This window comes from Nannospalax galili, unplaced genomic scaffold (assembly GCF_000622305.1).
Source record: "Nannospalax galili isolate Female #2095 unplaced genomic scaffold, S.galili_v1.0 scaffold718, whole genome shotgun sequence".
Classification (NCBI taxonomy): domain Eukaryota; kingdom Metazoa; phylum Chordata; class Mammalia; order Rodentia; family Spalacidae; genus Nannospalax; species Nannospalax galili.
This window is the reverse complement of record NW_008341417.1, coordinates 1,358,756-1,377,309: the sequence shown is the minus strand read 5'-3', so window position 1 is coordinate 1,377,309 and position 18,554 is coordinate 1,358,756. Positions and strand designations below refer to the sequence as shown.

Below are 18,554 nucleotides of genomic sequence, written 5' to 3'. Positions count from 1 at the left end.
TTTTTTTGGTCTTTTTGAGACAGGGTCTCCCTGTAGCTCCAGCTGTCCTGGAACTCACTATGTAGACTAGGCTGGCCTTGAACTCACAGAGATCCTCCTGCCTCTGCCTCCCGAGTGCTGGGATTAAAGGCGTGTGCCACCACGCCCAGCCCAAATATAAGGTTATGTTTATAGAAAGAAAAGCAAACAGAAACATGTTCTTACTAAGACAACTGGAAAAGAGTAGGATGCCCAATTTGCATTTAATAAAAGAGACTGTGAGGTACTTTGTCTTACATAAAATTGTACCCCAGGACCTAAAACACTGGGCATTTAAAAAATACTTGTTCAGCTGGGGGTGGTGGCACACGCCTGTAGTCCTAGCACTTGGGAAGCAGAGGCAGGCGGATCTCTGTGAGTTCAAGGCCAGCCTGGTCTATATAGTGTGTTCCAGGACGGCTGAGGCTATAGGGAGACCCGGCTGAGGCTACAGGGAGACCCTGCTTCAAAAAGACACACACACTGAAAAAAAAAAAACCAAAAAACTTGTTCAATAAAGAAAATCTTTAAATTAACTGAATAAAAAGGTAGGTGTGATGGTGCATGCTTATAATCTAAGCACTTGGAAGGTAGAGGCAGGAGGATCAGTAAGGAAGGATTTCAAGGTTTCTCAGCTACATAACATAGTCAGTTTGAGGTCAGCCTAGGATACATCAGACACTGTCTCAAAACAGCCCCCCAGCCCCCAACAACAAACCTAAGGTTAGGACAGGTGAAGAAACTGACAGGAGAACTGACTATGAAGACCAGCCAGTCCCAAGCACTGAACAAGCACATGTGAAGGCGTTCATGTTCCTGAAGGACTGCTGAAAATGGCAGTGACCAGAGAGCTACAGAGACAATTACCGGGACAAAACAATGAAAAAGTAGACATCAGAAACAGAGGGATTAGATGCTGAATACTGGTAAAATCCTAGAAAAGCTGATTTGTGAGCCTTTACCAAAGGAAGAGGTAGCTAACATTAATGCGTTTGAGAAAGTCACAATAAACCTTACAGATATTTTGGTGGGAATTATCTGCTAGAAACTAGCAGACTACCGAAAGACTCCATTTTATTTTACTTCTTTTTTAAGGTCATCTTATCGATTTCTTTTCTTTCTTTTTTTTTTCCTGCATGTATGTAAGGCCAAAAGAGGACATTGAATCTCCTGGAACTGGAGTTACTGATAGTTGTTAGATGTCATATGGGTGCTGCCAGTGCTCTTAACTACTGAGTCATTTCTCCAGCCCCCAAGATTTATTTTTATTTTTAACTATGTGTATGCATATGTGTCTGTGTGTGGTAAATGCACATGAGTGCCCGTGAAGGTCAGAAGATGGTATGAGATTCCTTGAAGATGGAATTAAAGGCTTTCGTAAACCATGAGACATGGGTGCGGGAAAGTGAATTTGGGTCCTCTAGAAGAACAGCAATTGCTCCTAATTGCAGAGCCATCTCTCCAGTCACATGAAAATCCATTAAAAAATTTTAAAATCTGAATTTTAATGCCTCTTCCCTGGTTGTCTAATGGTTAGGAAGTCTGAATTTTAAGCAATATATACAAGAGTTTTGCTTCTAAGTAAGACAAAGATATATGGTACAACTGTGCTAATGTCTATTAGCTGATAGAACAATGATGTTGAGGTTAATTCCAGTTGAACGTTTTATTTGGTGATTAACCGAAAAAGCAAGCTTACTGCAATGTTGATGAATCAATGCTCAAAGTACTAAAATGAGGAAAGTACTTAAAAGATTCCTGACTTGCTAGAATGACTGAAAAATCACAGTAAGACTTATCTTCACATAGTTGGAACTGGTAAAAGAAAGGAGCCAGGGTCTCCTCCCCAGCCCATGTAACTGGAGGAACAGACCCTCAAATGACCTTAAGTGTAAAAATAAATTATTTATTTGGAACAACTGTATGGTCTTAAACATCCAAAAGTTTTTAGACAATTATTTCTCATTGATGATTTTGTTCCTAACCAGAAAGTGCTGCTCAGATGTAAGACTTCAAATCTTGGTCTCCAATACTGTAGTGCTCACCCGTAGCTAAGGGAGACAACCAGTTACTGTTCTAAAATGATGGGTAAATTTGTTTTCTCCCCCTATCTAAAAGCCTTTGAGAGGGAACTGACACTGATTCTAACCACTCCAATAGCTATCAAAATACCTGAAAGCAAATCTTGAATCCATCACTCTAGAGTCCAGCCTTGGAAGACAAAAGAAAAATGAGGAGGAACCAAATAGAGGGATGCTTTTGGAAGCCCTTGTCAAGAAATTCCAATGGACTCTCATATGAACATTTGAAAATTGCCGTGTTCTGACTTTTTTCTAGTTCTCTGTCTAGAACTTGTAATGCTAATTACTCTTGCCTTTACTTCTCCTTCACATCTCCTATTCACGACTCAAGGACTTTCTTTTCCCCCTAGAGATAAGTGTTATGCAATTTGGGAGTCTTTTAGATAGACCCACTGAAGGGGTACTCCAATTGCCTCACCCTGCAGCCCTGTTCAACATGGAAGAAGCCAGAGTGGTCTGTGTCCTATTCTTATTGGCAGTTTGGGTAACCTCTTTAGAGGATGGTGTGATAAGAATAGGAGGTAGGAATTGGCTAGGCAATTAGGGGGGAATGTTAAGAATAGCCAAAAGCCCCATAAAAATAAACAAATCAAAGAAGAAGAAAGAATACATGAAGTTATCAGAAAAAAGTGATAGGGTGATATGGGAGTGGGAGGGGAGGGAGTGGGCATGGAGTTGATCAAAACACCTTATATGCATGTATGAAATTCTCAATAAATTATTTATTTTTTAAAAAAGAAAAATCACGATAAACGTAAGTCTCATTTACAGATTCAGAAAAATCAAATGTCTGGATACTGAAAGGAGCCTGGGCTTATACATGACTTGTTTTTTACACAATCCATTTCCACAACCGTCTGAGTTAGGTTTCCTTCTGGGGAAGATAGCAGGTGATGTGAGGAGTTATGTTACCAGGTACCAGGACTAGATTCTTTGGCCTTTTTGCCTGGGGCTTACTTACATGGTATCTGCCTCAGTTTTCTCATCAGTAAAAAGGGAGTGATATTAACACTGCAAAGGACTGTTATGGGAATTGAGTTCACATAAACCAAGGGCTCAAAACACAGCTAACAACACTAGCCACTTTAATTTATAAATGAGGACCTAAGGACTACCCAAGGAAATCTAACTGCTAAGCAAATGATCTAGTGGCATTCCTCAATATCTTGTTTAAAAAAGGAAATGTTAAGCTCTAATCTACACAATGGGGCAGCTATGAGATTAGGAAGTAAGATGCCTAGAGAATCAAGGAATTCAACTTACTCATAATTTTACAAATTAAAAATTTCAGTTTATTATGAATACATTAAAAACAACAAACTTGGGGCTGGAGAGATGGGTCAGTGGTTAAGAGCACTGGTTGCTCATACAGAGGACCCAGATTCTGTTCCCAGCACCCACATGCTGGCTAACAACCATCTGTAACTACAGTTTCAGGGGGATCAAATGCTCTCTTCTGGCCTCCATGGACATAGTATGCATATGATACACTTACATAAATGCACAGAAAATATTCATACACACAAAACAAAACAACCCAAAAAATAATAAATTCTACAAGAACTTGTAAATAATCAGTCAAAAAAAAAAAAAATAGAACCAGTCATTTCAAGAGGTTACTTGCCTGTCCATAATGTCTATAGTTGAATGACTCACTATCATTCACAGGTAACCCTAGCATTGGATCCCATGCTCACTGAACCAGAACTTTAAAACTTTGATTTGAAGTTTCCCAAACTAATAATTAGTGAAATTAATATCATCAGTATTTTCTCTACGGGGGAGAGATAACTCAGTGGTTAAACACTAGCTGCACAAGCATGAGGAACTGAGTTCAGACCCCCAGAAACCCATGCAAATGCTGGGTGGGCGTGGCAGGCCAAGAGGGTGGCGAAAGGACATCCCCAAAGCAGGCTGGCCACCGAGACTAGCCACACTGGCAAGCTCTGGGTTTAATTGAGAGACAGTGCCTCAATAAATAAGGGAGATGAGCAATCAAGGATGATTCCTAACATCAACCTCAGGCCTCACCTACACACACATTAACACATACACACACACATGCAGAAACATCTATACATGTACATCACACATACACACACAAGAAACTAAACAATTAAAAAAAAATTTTTTTTTTTTTTGAGACAGGGTCTCCTTGTAGCCCCAGCTGGCCTGGAACTCACTATGTAGACCAGTTTGGCCTCAAACTCATAGAGATCCACTTGCCTCTGCCTCCAGAGTGCTGGGATTAAAGGCATGTGCTACAACACCTGGCAAGAAAAAAAAACTTTTAAAATTCTTTAAAAATTTAAATGATACATCATATATGAACTGTCTAATGGAACTATAGATCGTTTTCTCATTTATTTTCTAACCATGTGTGATAAGTTTAAAAACTGTATTTATGCCAGGTGTGGCTATGCACACATTTAATCCCAGCACCCCAGAGGCAGAAGCAAGTGGATCTCTGTTGAGTTCCAGACCACCTAGGGTTACACAGTGAAACCCTGTCTTAAAAAAAAACATCCATTTATGTAAGGTAACCCTACCTTTTTGGTAGTTTTGACACTTTTGAAGATTTGGCAGGCCTGCATTTTTCCTCTTCCCTTCTCTTTGCCAACTCCTCAGCAGACAGATGCTAAAACAAAACAACAGATAATTAAAGGGTTCATCATCTATTAGAGGCAGCATGAAAAAAATAGTTCTTTAAAATAAGATTTAAAGGCATGTGAGAACAAGACAAGACTACATTAACATAGATGGCTTTTTTGCTGTTAGTGAATACTAGGCAGTATCTTAAAAAATTATGGCAGAGTACATAGCCATTTCAAAATGAAAAATTGTTCCTTCTCTTCACTTCCCTATTTCAATCACTGGGTCATTCATTAAGGTTCCCAAAGCCTACTGGACTGGATTTTCTTTCACCACCAAGACATCACAGTGTAATAAGAACACAGATTCCAGGGCTAGAGAGAGGGCTCAGCGGTTAAGAACACTAACTGTTCTTACAGAAGACCTGGGTTTGTATCCCAGCACCCACATGGAATCTAACAACTGTCTGTAACTCCAGTTCCAGGGGATCCGACAGTCTCTTCTGACCTCTGCAGGCATTGCAGACACGGATGCACTTACCTACATACAGGCAATACATGCATACGTATAAAAATATAAAAATAATAAAATATTAAACAAAAAACCCCACAGATTCCAGGGGTTGAGGGTACAGTTCAGTGGTACAGCACTTTGCCTAGCATGCGTGAGGCCCTGGGCTTGATCTCCAACACCACAGAAGTAGGGATCCAACAGACTCTGCAGCTAGAATGTCTGGCTTGACCACAGACGGGCTCCAAAGCTTTCACACTTCAGTGTCCTCATTTTTGAAATGGCAACAATCATAGTGACAACAGCATCACGGAACACGGAAGCTGTGTGAGTTCATGTCAAACTCTAGTCATTCATTTCTACTAGCAGCCTTATCTAGTGGAGACAAGCTATGCGTTTTCCCAGAATATCACTATGTTCCTCCAACTGCCTCAGCCTGGAATGCTTTCATCTATATTTTGACACTATTCCTCTCCTGATACTTTAGTTCAAGCACCTTATCTTTTGTGAAATCTTCCCCATCACACTCTTTGGGAGGGAGGACCTTATATTCTTAGACTAACGTTATAGGAAAGAGTCATGAATTATTTATTAATATACCCACCATGTGAGATCAGGGACAGGAAATGAAGAGGGACACGAGATAGGTAACATTTATTGAGTACCTTATACATACAGCCTCAATGAATATATACTAGCAGGACCCTCCTACTTCATCTCATTTCTTACAGAAATCCTGTCAGAGAGGTATTGTCCACACTTCAACAACTAAAACTTGAGATGCTGTGAAGTCTAGTGGCTATGCAAGGTAACAAAACTAATAAAAACATACAGATCTTCTTTCCATTCTACAACAGTAGTTATCTACAACAAATTATATATTTGAACGTGTGTGTGCATGTGTGTATATACATACAGCATTCATTGCCCATGTTTCTTTTCAGGATCCTACTTTTTGTTGTTGTTGTTTTTTTGAGACAAGGTCTCCCTATAGCCCCAGCTGGCCTGGAACTCATTATGTAGACCAGGCTGGCCTGGATCTCACAGAGATCCACCTGCCTCTGCCTCTGAGTATTGGGATAAAAGGCGTATGCCACCATGTCTGGTACTCAGATCTTACATTTTATTAGTAGAAATAACACTTCAATATTTGTAATTCAATGTGCTTAATGTTTAGAGCAATATTAAATTGTTGTATCAGAGTACCATTCAATAGGAACATCATTTAATGAAATGAACTGGGTGTTCCAACTGCTTAGCTTGGCATTTATTTTTCAGTTAGAGACAACAATGTAGATAGAGAGCAATCAAATGTCTGAACACAAGTCAAATTCCTAGTTATTTGTATCATGAATGCCTTACAGTTTGTTGTTTATTACTAACTTTTCAATAAACTAACATGGGAGTGAACACACACATTATCATATAAAATCAGTGCAACATACATGAGACAAACAGTTTTCATGGACAAGCCATCAGTAAGGCCAAAATTACCTCAAATGTCTGTCCCTCTAAGTCCTTTGCATCACACCAGTTTCCCCAGGGGTCCCGGACCCTTCGTCTCCTTGTGCGCTGCCATGAGAATAAGACAATGCAAAAGATAACAAAATTAACCTGGCAAAATCCATAACACAGTAACACACAAAACCAAAAGAGTAATTATCTAAAACTGTCTACTTAAGTAATATAATCTCTGATCATCCTCACTAAACTTTATTCTATCAATATATGTGCAATTATTAGTGCTCTATTTAGAAATATACTGCTGCTGGCATATGAAAACTAACATCAAGTGTCAAGGTATGGGTTTGGTGGTAACACCAGAGCACTGCTTAAAAAGTGTATGAGTGAGCTGGGCATGGTGGTGCACGCCTTTAATCCCAGCACTAAGGAGGCAGAGGCAGATGGAGTCCTGTGAATTCAAGGCCAGCCTGATCTACATAGTGGGTTCCAGGCCAGCTGGGCTACAGGGAGACCCTGCCTTAAAAAAGACCAAAAATAAACAAATAAAAATCAGTGATAATTTTCTGCATTTTACTTGCATTTCTTCTTCAATTTTTTCTTTCCTTTCACCACTTAGGAGCTAAAACACCAGGACAAAAATGCTGTTATGAACAGAAAAAAAACACCAACAAAATGGCCTTGCTGTTTCAACCATCCGAGGCAGAAACTTTACAAAAATACACAGCACGAGATGAAATACTGAAAATAGAAGCCAGCTTTAGATACGGTATTGTCAAGTTGATACAGACAGTGAAAAATTATAGTACTAAAGTGTTTAAAACAGATCAGCTGCCAAAGGGCATGAGTGTATAATGTGTACCATCCACAGGAACCATTTGAAGAGTCTTTCTTAAAACGGCAAATCCAAGTAGAAATTGTTCACAGATACAATATTCTGAAAAAACACCTATTGCATCAATAATACTTTTTTCCAATTTATCTACTACCAATTTAACCTACGCATAAAGCAACAAGGTCATATATTACTTTGCCTTATAGGAAACTTGCTGGGTAACTGTTTTTAAAGACACAGATTTTAAAATATCTTACAACTAACACCTAAAACTAAAGGCTAGTTATTCCAAAAAGCTGATTCTTAGGTTAATAATACTTAGGAGACAACAAAATAACAAAAACGAAAGCGAACCGTGTGGTTTTATAGGACACATTGGGTTTATAAATCATAACCAAGCAGCCCAAGATCATTTAATAATACGTTTCTGTGGGGCTGGAGTGATGACTTTGCGGTTAAGAGCACTAGTTGCTCTTGCAGAGGATCTGGGTTCGAATCCCAGAACCCACATGGCGGTTAACAACTGTCCGTAACTCCAGTTCCAGATGATCCAATGCCCTCTTCTGACCTCTGCAGGCATTACATGACATGGGTTCACTTACATACCAGGCATAACACTCATACACATAAAATACAAGTAAATTTTTAAAAAGTAAAAAATAACCCCAAATCCAAAACAAAACAAAGCAAAACAAAATGTTTCTGCATACTTTGCCAGTCAGTCTGAAGCGTTTTCTAGCTTGCTTTTTTGTTTTATATACCAATATGAAATATGAGCCAGAAAATTAAATGGCCAAGATGAAATACAAGAAAAAGCATGTTCTACTGAATGACCATTTATTTAGTAAAGTATCCTACTTCTCTTTACTGTTTGAGAGAGAGAGAGTAACAAAATCATTAGAGAAAAATGGTTGCTTACCATTGACTGCAGGCGCTGAGCAAGTTGGTACGCTTCTACTGCATCTTTTCTGTCTCTGATTCGGACTTTATCAACTGGCTGTGGCCTATTATATACTGCTTGTTCTATTGGAATTCAGGAAAGATAAAACAATTATTTTTTGAATTGTTAAATAGACAGGCATCTACACTGACTCCAAAGTTTCTCGTCCCACAATTATACACTTGATGTGTTGCTATTTAGTAGCTCTCATATGTGGTAATGTTATTATTAAAAGGACATTTCAATAAATGAAATTATTTAAGACATGGGCCAATTTGTATGACTTCTGAATAAATGAGTGCTAAGCCCACTTTGTTGACTTTGGTAGTCTAGTATAGAAAATATGATTTCATTTCTCTTAGTGGCTAAGAAAGCTAAAAGTCTTAAGTTTCCCTAAAAGCTTATCTCCACACAGGGCTTTGGGCACACCAAGCCACTGACAAGAACAATCTTAAGGTAGACTGTACATTCTCGCAAATCACAAAAATTAAATGATCTGTCAGAAGCGTTCTGGTTAGTTGTCTCATTGTAATGGATCAAGAAACAGCATTCACTTCTTAAACCAGGAACGGTAAGGTTCTGCTTACCTTACCACTACCTGCATCCATGGCTAACAGCTTTCACAGAGCTTCTATCACATTAGGTCAATAAAAGGGTAGAATTCATTTGGACATACACAGATTTAGCAACTCTGGGTTCAGAAAACTCAAGAATAATAGACTTTCTTCCATTAATTAAAAAAAAACAAAACGTGTATGTGTATGCATGTCTAAGTCAGAGGACAACTTGCCAGAATGGGTTCTCTCCTTCTACCAAGTGGGTTCTGTGACTGAACTTAGGCCTCAGTCACAAGTGCCTCTGCCCACTGAGCCATCTTACCAGTCTCACTAAAATAGTTTTTTTGCTTTTATTATATTTAAGTGTAGAGGTTCATAGGTTATTTCCTTTATTGACTCTTTGCTAGAAAGCATCTCTAGATGGAATAGAGTATAAGGTAAGTAACCCTTATTCAAATATGTGGGAACAAGCATTTCAAATATCAGATTTTGTGCATAGAAAGGCTCCTCATTTTTGAACTTTTAAAAGTGCCTTGCTGGCTTCAACCTGCATCTGTAAAGTAAAAATGCTATTCTTAGACTTCTCAGAGAATTATTTACTTTACTTGACAAAGAAACTATTTTGTTAAATTACTTCTATCATGTAAATATTTTTCCTTTAAAAATACATCTTCAAAGGGATACAATTTAATTACAAAAATTCATTTCACAGCAAAACTTCAGTAATATACCTATTCTATAACATTACAATAGCTCTCTGAATTCCATATACATTAATCTAATTGAATTCAAACCACCACAGAAATTAATGGGTGCTATAAGGATTAAAAAAAAAGTCAAGTAAAAGGTGTTGTTGGGTTTTTATTTTTACCACATCCAAAATTGATTGCTCCTATCAATTCGAGGTATGTATGAATCCGTCCAATACAATTAACATCCCCACAGTTCTTCAGGCCAGGACGTACTGAGGTCTTATTTAAGTATTTCGGTTTGCATATTTCCCTAATTGAAAGATGGAAGTACAATTACTTTGGATGAATAAAAACATTTAAAAAAGAATTTCTGGGGAAAACTTTTAATGTATGAAATATATTTAAAATTTACTTTCTCTCAATGTCTAAATGTGTAATGAATAAATAAATCCTGTGTCCCTTTTTCTTTCCAAGCAAAATATCTTTGTACGATGCAACAACTTACAAGTACCTATATAGTATGAATTTTACAAGTATTCTGTCCCCAAACCTTGAAATTAGAAGCTCATTTTTGTACAGATCCAAATTCAAGTCTAAATCTTTGAATAAAAAGAGCACCTTGGTAACTGAAAAGATTTAATAACTAAGACCTTTTCCTTTTTTTTTTTCTTGTAGTAATGGGAAATGCACAGGCTTTGTGGAAATGAAGCAAGTAAGTGTTCCAACACTGAGTTAAACTCTCAGCTCCAAGACTTTCCCAACTTTGCCAATGCTGTTAATTATTAGCTATCTCAAAAATATTTAAGAATTTTATATTCATTTTTAACTTTAAGCACTTACTCTCGAAGGAAAACAGAAATAGATATTTTAGGGGATTTCAAAGTAATCAAGAAACTCCAAAGAACAGAAGGTTCACATAATAAAACCAGTATTTGCTTAATATACTATGCTAGAAAGTACAATATAAAACTTAACAGTAATAGAGAACTTAGTAATAGTAGAAATCAAATCCTGATTAGGCCAGATGCGGTATTGTGAGTTACACACCCTTAACCTTTACAGTAATTCTAGGAGGCAGATTCTATCAATCCCATCTTAGAAGGGAGCAGACAAGCTGGTGAGAAAGACTGCAGAACTGACTTGAGGAATGGGAAGAGTGGGGTTCAGGTACACACCCAGGTGCTAAGTTACAGCACAGAAACCACTTATTTACATTTGATCCTGTATCTGTGACCCATGTCCCAGGCACCGTTCTAGGAACAAGGGACAGAGAGGTGAACAACACAAAGTTCCAACTTCAAAGACCTTAAGTTCCAACAGAGACCATCAATACATCAATAAATAACATATATTACAAGGTCAAATAACGACAATGCTAAAAAGAAGAAGCCTAAGGGACAGAATGTAACAAATTGACAGACTATTTTAGACAGGATGTTTAGGGAAGGTTTCTCTAACAGACAAAATTTAGATTCATAGATTCTGTGAAGTCCAGAGAAGGTAAAAAGTAATTGTGATGTAGGTAAACATCAGAACTTCCACAGAAAAGTTTAGAACGTTTCTCGAAAGAAAAGGAAACAAGCTGTACAAATAAGTATAAAGAGCACAGCTACTAAAAAATTACAAGAGCCTGAAAACCAGGTTCATCTAAAGATTACTCAAACCAAAGGCTTTACACAGAACTCAAAACCTAGCTCATAGCTTGAATTTTAAGTATTTCTGCTCATCAAAGACTGACAGCTCCTACATGCAACCTTCTTCCCCTAACAAACAGAATACCTTCCATAGTCTAAGCATTGTCTTCAGGGAGGCATTTAAGAAGGAACTACACAGACACAACTCTGCCTTCCTGTAGCTTGCATTCTTAAGGGACTACAACAGGAGAGAAGTCACAAGACTGTAGCACCTTCAGTGGTAATTAATTTCATGACAAACATATACACAGGGTTCTAGAACCAGGAGGAGCATGGCACAGAACTCTCACTTTCTCTTGAGCAGACTTGAACGAAACAAAGAGCCAAGCCTGTAAGATTTAAAGGGAAAGAAGATACAAGGCAGGGCAGTTAAGGCCCTGAGTTACAACTGTTTAAACATTGAATCAATGCAGAATCTGAAGTTACCTTTACTTAGTGTGACCTGCAACCAGTTCCTTATCCTCACTTTTTTTCATTTGTAAAGATTGTCAAGAGGATTGGAGATGATATATAATGCATAGCATGTAGTAGGAATTAATGATGGTACTAGTTCATACTTTAATAAAAATATCCCCCTAAGTAAAACCAATTGTGCCTGCTTTCATGGACTGGACCTTTTATATATAAACAAATCTAACAGGCCTCTTTGTTTTTAAAAACTGTAACTCTTCTAAGAACTTTTTCCTTTAAGCATCACCTGCAGTCTCTTGTCTAGTTCTGAATATATTTTTCTCTTGCAGAGGACCTGGGGTTCCATTCCCAACATTGCATGGTGGCTAACCGTCCCTAACTCCAGTCTGGCCTCCATGGGCACTTCATGACATGCGTGTAATATACTCATTCACATAAAATAAAAATGATAAAATATTTTTAAAATTTTTTTTGCTTTCACATTTTCCTATTAAGTCATCATATTTAAACAGCAATACCAAACAAGTTTCATATACTAAGGTAAATGACTTAGCCAACTATTGCCATATAATTTACACTACCTAAATAAATTATCCTGCCTCATTTAGAATCCAAAATTCAAAGTAACAAATAAAATTTGTATAAAGTAACAGTAAGTATACACTAGTCATCTAGACATTTCTGAGGTAGTCATTGTTTTTGAAGTCCTTCAAATTTTGGCTACCTATCCTTCTATTTTCAAAATCAAAACTAGCTATCAAAGATCTAATTTAATTAGCCTTTAAAACATAGTGTCAACTAGGCAATGTGGAGCAACAGAAGGGGTAAGCTGGACTGGTATCTTTCATGGGTCAGTTGCTGGCTGACTGACCAAAGAATAGTAGCCTAAGCCTCTCCTGATCTGAGAATTTTGCTAATCTCTTTCAAACAGAAATGATCCCAATTGCCTGTTTCACAGGATTGTTATGAAGACTCAATGAGACAACAGAGGAGAGCACTAAATAAATGGCAGTTTTTTTCTTGTAAGTATTTTTTACTGACATTCTTAGCCAGAAGGTTTTCAGTGATTTCATCAGTGTAAGATGCCCATGAGATAAAACAGGAGCTTCCTTTAGAATATGGCTGTCTTTAAAGCCAAGTAAGCTGGTATTATGAGTGAGATGAGGATTGCTCATTTAATAAGTTATCTGTGTTCCTTCTGAAGCACTTCTAGGTCCTAGCAGAACACTACTACAATCAGACAGTAAGCTCCTTGATAGATGAGGAAAATAAGGGACAACACTAAACCCACGCCCATGAATCCCTAAAGCGCTAATAGCAACGATGAATGGTCAGTGGTGGCTTAATAAGCTACTAGGAAAAATTCAAGTTACTTTCAGAGTATTCAGGCTAATAAAGGTAGGAAGTAATTTTGTTTAGGTAATTGAAGGAAAATATACTAGCAATTTAGAAGGTTAACTTCAAATAGAATATTCTTGTATTCTGATAAAGATGGGCGAAGGAACTATTAGTACATCATGCTCCATCCATGCTCAAATTTGAAAGCTTTTAAGAGCTATTTCAGAGAATAGTTTCTGCAATCTAGCCACCCAATGGCACTATTCCTGTCTCTGAATTTTTCCTTGTTTATATTCAAATACATGATAAACCTAGAAATTCTTTCCTTTCCTAGTACAGTGGTGTTCTATATTTATATTCTCAACACTGCCCCCAAGAAACTGATCCCTAAAGCAATGATCGGTCCCTCACAAACTACAGAGATGTTATGATAGCAATAGATGACCATGCTTACCAAAGCTTTTTAGGAAGTTTCATTATGAGAAATCTTAAAACTTCACTACTGAAAAAATACATGCAAAAAGCTCTCTAGCAAAATTCTAAATTCTACAATAAGATACTTCAGAGCATAAATTTTTTAAAATAGCATATAAAAATGTAATTCTTACCACTGATCCAAAATGTAGTTTCTAATTTTCAAGTAGCGTTCTGGTGTTTTAGCTTGGCGCCCCTCAAAAAACTCAGGAATTGCTTGCTTTTCTTCTTCTTGAATGATATTTCTATCTATCTCCACTTCCTGTTCTGGTGGCTTAAGCTCTTCTTCCTCATGATTTTCCTCCACCAATTGGCAAGAAGAATGCAAAAGCTTTTCATTTCCACTTAAACCCTGAATCTCACATGGCTCTGGAGAAGGCCAATGCCTTGCATCATCTGTTATTTCATTTCCACCTACCCCATCACAATTTTCAACGGGTTTATCATATTTCTCATCATTTAATTCATCTGAGTTTTTACCACTATTGCTTTGTTTTTCAGTCTTTAATGTAATTTTGGAGCTTGGAAGTGCTTCAGTTTCACCTTGATTTACATTCTGAAGATCCTTCCTGTAAGATTTAGCAATGGGTCCTTCTGGGTCTATGGCTTCTCCCTGGTTGGTTTTATGCACCTGACTATTAGGGATGTCTAAAGGGAGAAGACTGCTAGAATTGTTCTGTGGTGTTTGAGAAGGCAGCTCATCCACCTCGTCTGTGATGTCTACTTCCTCATCATCAGATAACTTCTCGATTTTTACTGCATTCAAGTTGGGATCAGCAAGTCCCCTTAAACACGATGTCCATGCCTTCGTCCCTTCATCTTTATTTTTAACCTGAAGATTATTGCTGCTCTTCTTGGGTACTTCTTTCTCCACACACTGCTTTACCTTATCAAAACAACACACACAAAAAACAACAATCCCAAATAACACCTGTATAACACTCAGATTTTAAAGTTTAATCACTTGATACAAAAAAAAAATCAGATAAAATATTTTTAAACTAAGAACATGTTAATGGCCAATGAACCTTCCTGGCTTTTCTTTTGTGGGGTTATAACTGCTCTTTAATTATAAAAGACTACCACTTAAAATTTCTATAAATATGATTCACTCATGATCTAGTGACCTGTATTAAGCAAATAATAATTCCATATACAGACAGTTATTTTAAGGGCTATGAAAGCTTTCAGTAGCATAGTATTTATAGATCCTTGATCACAACAAAGCTTCAGGATCATGTACTTGAGGTTAACAGGTTTACTATGTAGAAAACAAAAAGAGAGAGGAAGAGAAAAAGATATGGGGCCATAGAGCCTGAAGTAGCCTTTAGCCTTCCTATATACTTGCAGTCCCTTATTTTGAATCTTAAAAATGAAAGCAAAAAGTTATGAGCATGGTGGTGCACACCAGTAATCCCCACTATTCAGGAGACTGAGGCAGAAGGATGGCAAGTCCAATACCAGCAGGGGTTACAAAGAGAGACCCTGTTTTAAAAATACAGAGGAGAAGGCAAAAGATGAAATTTTGCATTGTGTTTTATAAAACAACTTGTCTTATAATATTAAAACAAATTGTTTCATCACAAGTCTTTGATTATAAGTGATGCTCCAACATTTCAGTTTGAGGAGTATGTTTATTTACATCAGAAAAAAAAATCACATTTAAGTTACTTCCAAATTTCATATAATTACATTCTTAGAGCTCAAACAAAACATGCTTAAAAATTCTAAGTATCAAAATCACACAGCTAAATACAATACAAACTATTTTAAAGATTAAGGAACTAGATCATAACTATATCATTCCAATGTTATTAAAGTCAGATAATTCTTTTTAACAATTGTAAAAATCCTGCTGATCTTAAACAGATTTAAAAACCATGTTAACATTTATAGCCCCTAAACTGTAAGAACTTATACAAGTTTTTATAATGCAAATATTTATAAAATAATTTTCAAGAGGGAAGAAAAAACTGCTTAAGATCTTCTCTTAGGAATACTATTTGCTTTATAGGATACTAATAAACAACTAATATTTTGTCCTATTTAACTATATTAAATTAAATGGAGTAACATGGCACCTATTTAACAGCAATATTTAAATCACTAAAGAGATGCTCTAGCAGGGATGCCCATTGACTGACATTGCAACATGACTTCTGTCATCTAGAAATGTGTTGAGTCACATTCACGGCCATCCTGGGACCATTTAACCCATGGTCTACCAATTAGACATGCTGGCTCCAAAGTGTTAAAAGATAAAAACACTGGCCAGTGAGATGGCTCAGCAGGTAAAGGTGCTTGCTACCAAGCCTGATGACCCGAGTTCAATCCCTAGGACTTACATGGTAAAAGGAGAGAACTGAGCCCTGGGATGTTACCCTCTGACTAGCACACACATGCACTGGCACACATAGACAAAAACTAATAAATATAATAAAAAATGTTAAAGTTAAAACATATACATAGTATTTTATGAATATAAAATCTATAAAAATTCTCAATAATAAAACTACTTATGGGGTGATTAGATATTTATGGAAATATGTATATGTTTATACATGTATTTGTGTATGTGTGAGTGTAATGCCTGCATTTGGTAGGTGCACCCATGTCGTGCAATGCCAACAGAGGTCAGAAGAGGGTATCAGATCCCCTGGAACTTGAATTTCAGATTGTTACCCACCATCGTGGGTGCTAGGAACAAAGCCTGGGTCCTTTGCAAGAGCAGCCAGTGCTCTTAACTGCTAAGGTATCTCTTCAGCCCCAAGATCCTGTCTTTAAAAAACCAACAAACAAAAGGGAAAACAGAAAAATACCCCCCAAAACAAAGAACCCCAAAACCAGAAATGCTACCTACCTACCAACCAACCAACCAACCAACCAACCAACCAACCAACCAACCAGACATTACTTAATAGCTTCATTGAGTATTTCTGCTAACTTACCCAAATATTATTATTAGTTAGGGTATTTGTACTCTGCTTACCTTATTTTTAAAGTACTGTCTGGCATAACTCTTCACTTGTAAAACAGTGCGACTTTCAACTAGTGTCGCAATTTTGGTCCACCTTCGGCCAAATTTAGCCTGTTATCGAAATGGAAACAAATTTGTTTTGGAGTAGCTTACTTAGTATTTCAAGCAGCTGCCACATTAAACAACTAAAGGGAGACACATCTTTATTTTCTAAAGCACAAAATGAAGCCCTGTCTATTAACTATGCTCTTAAAATCAAAACTCATATTCTCCTTTGAATCTGGAGTTCTGAAAAATAGACTAAATGACTTACAATGGCCAAAAAGGGATAGATAAGCTACATTTTCTACTTTTTCTTAAAGGATCAACTGACCATGTGCTAACTAATTGCAACTTTTAAAACTTGAATTTTATATTTCACAGTATCTTTTAAGCATCCCACAGCAGACACTGTACACTGGGTATCACAGTGAAATTACTTTTAAGACTGAATCACAGTGCTGGGCAAGGTGGCACACACCTTTGGTCCTAGCACTTGGGAAGCAGAGGCAAGCAGATCTTTATGAGTTTGAGGCCAGCCTGGTCTACACAGTGAGCTCCAGGCCAGCCAGAACTACATCCCTGTCTCAAAAAACAAAACAAACAACAACAACAACAAAAAACCCAAAAAACAAAACTCTTGAACCACAAGACAAGCAGACCTTAATCAATGCTTCCCTCCTGGGGCCCCGTAGAGTTCTGAAGTACAGAAAAGAACAGACACAATTCTAGATGTACAAAAGACATTTAGTCAAGTCTAAATCTCATTTAATACACAAATCCTCATCAATACAAGACACAAGGTGGCTCAACGATTCCAATTTTTGAAGAATTCTTAAAATCATGAAAAGCAAAAGAAACTAGCCACAATCTAGAAGACTATCCCCAAGATCAGTTCTATAGGCCAGGTAACCATGCCTTATGGTAGCAAAACATCTTCACAGATCTGACCCAAATGATAAGCCTCTATTTACACAGTTACTTCTGTTATTCATATGGGTAATTTCTTAAAACTCAAAGCACTTCTAAGAAAACAGTCAATATAAATTACTTAAGCTTAGCACCTAGCTTGGATTAACTCTCTGAAGAATCAGTTCTTTTTACTGAAGAATGAAGACCAATGACTTCATATCATGTAACACCTTTGGAGACAGGGATCTAGATAAACGGTGTCCATTTGGTAACAGGGGCTTGGACACCAAGAAAATGGAAGGTAATGCTAACAAGAGGAGCAAAGAAAATACCCACCAACTTCAAACTAGAGTAAAGGCATAATCCCATGCCAAAGAAATAGAAGGAAAACAATCTTCCTTCAGCACTTAGGATCACCTCATTCCTAAGGCGCAGAGAATCTAGTCTGTCTGTAAGGGAACTACAACAATGGGTAAAAAGATAGGAATACACCAATAATTCAAAGTTTGTTTGCGTAGGAAACCATTCCAAGTGTAAAATATCTTAATGCACATAGATTTCTACTACTTCTATATAAACAAATACATATTTGCTTATATATACGGACAAAACATTCTTCAAAGGAGATACAAAGAGGAGGTAACTGATTACCTCAGAAATAAGAGGGACCCAATGACTTCAGGTAAGTTTGAGTTCTGAACATGCAAAAATGGTTCCTGTAACACTACCACTGATACCAACAGTAAAAACAGAAAGATAAACTAAGGTTCACAAACCATTTGCATATGTGAATATATGCATTTCTAATCTTTTAATTTTTAGGGCAAAGCAGTGAAGTTGTCAATCCTAAATAAAATGTCAATTAGATCATCCTTCAACAGAATGAATACCAACATAAAAACTATCATCAGTACAGGAAAAAAACAACTCGAAAGATTAAAAGCCTCAAGATAGTTTATGTACTTTATGATGTATTAAAACATCATAAAATATGCAGATGCCATGCTATTAACTAGGAAAATA

General features: G+C 37.1%; 1 protein-coding gene across 5 annotated transcripts in view; it reads right to left on the bottom strand.

The window, feature by feature from the left end:
* Nucleotides 1-18,554, bottom strand: part of Mysm1 (Myb like, SWIRM and MPN domains 1) — a 52,666-nt gene that overhangs the window by 22,873 nt on the left and 11,239 nt on the right. For all 5 annotated transcript variants that reach the window (XM_008836855.3, XM_029565259.1, XM_029565261.1 and 2 more), the window contains 6 exons: nucleotides 16,593-16,691; nucleotides 13,738-14,489; nucleotides 9,866-9,996; nucleotides 8,417-8,520; nucleotides 6,696-6,773; nucleotides 4,649-4,737 (listed from right to left, as the gene is read on the bottom strand). In XM_008836855.3, the coding sequence (XP_008835077.1) occupies nucleotides 4,649-4,737; nucleotides 6,696-6,773; nucleotides 8,417-8,520; nucleotides 9,866-9,996; nucleotides 13,738-14,489; nucleotides 16,593-16,691 (1,253 nt within the window). The remainder of the gene's footprint in view (nucleotides 1-4,648; nucleotides 4,738-6,695; nucleotides 6,774-8,416; nucleotides 8,521-9,865; nucleotides 9,997-13,737; nucleotides 14,490-16,592; nucleotides 16,692-18,554) is intronic.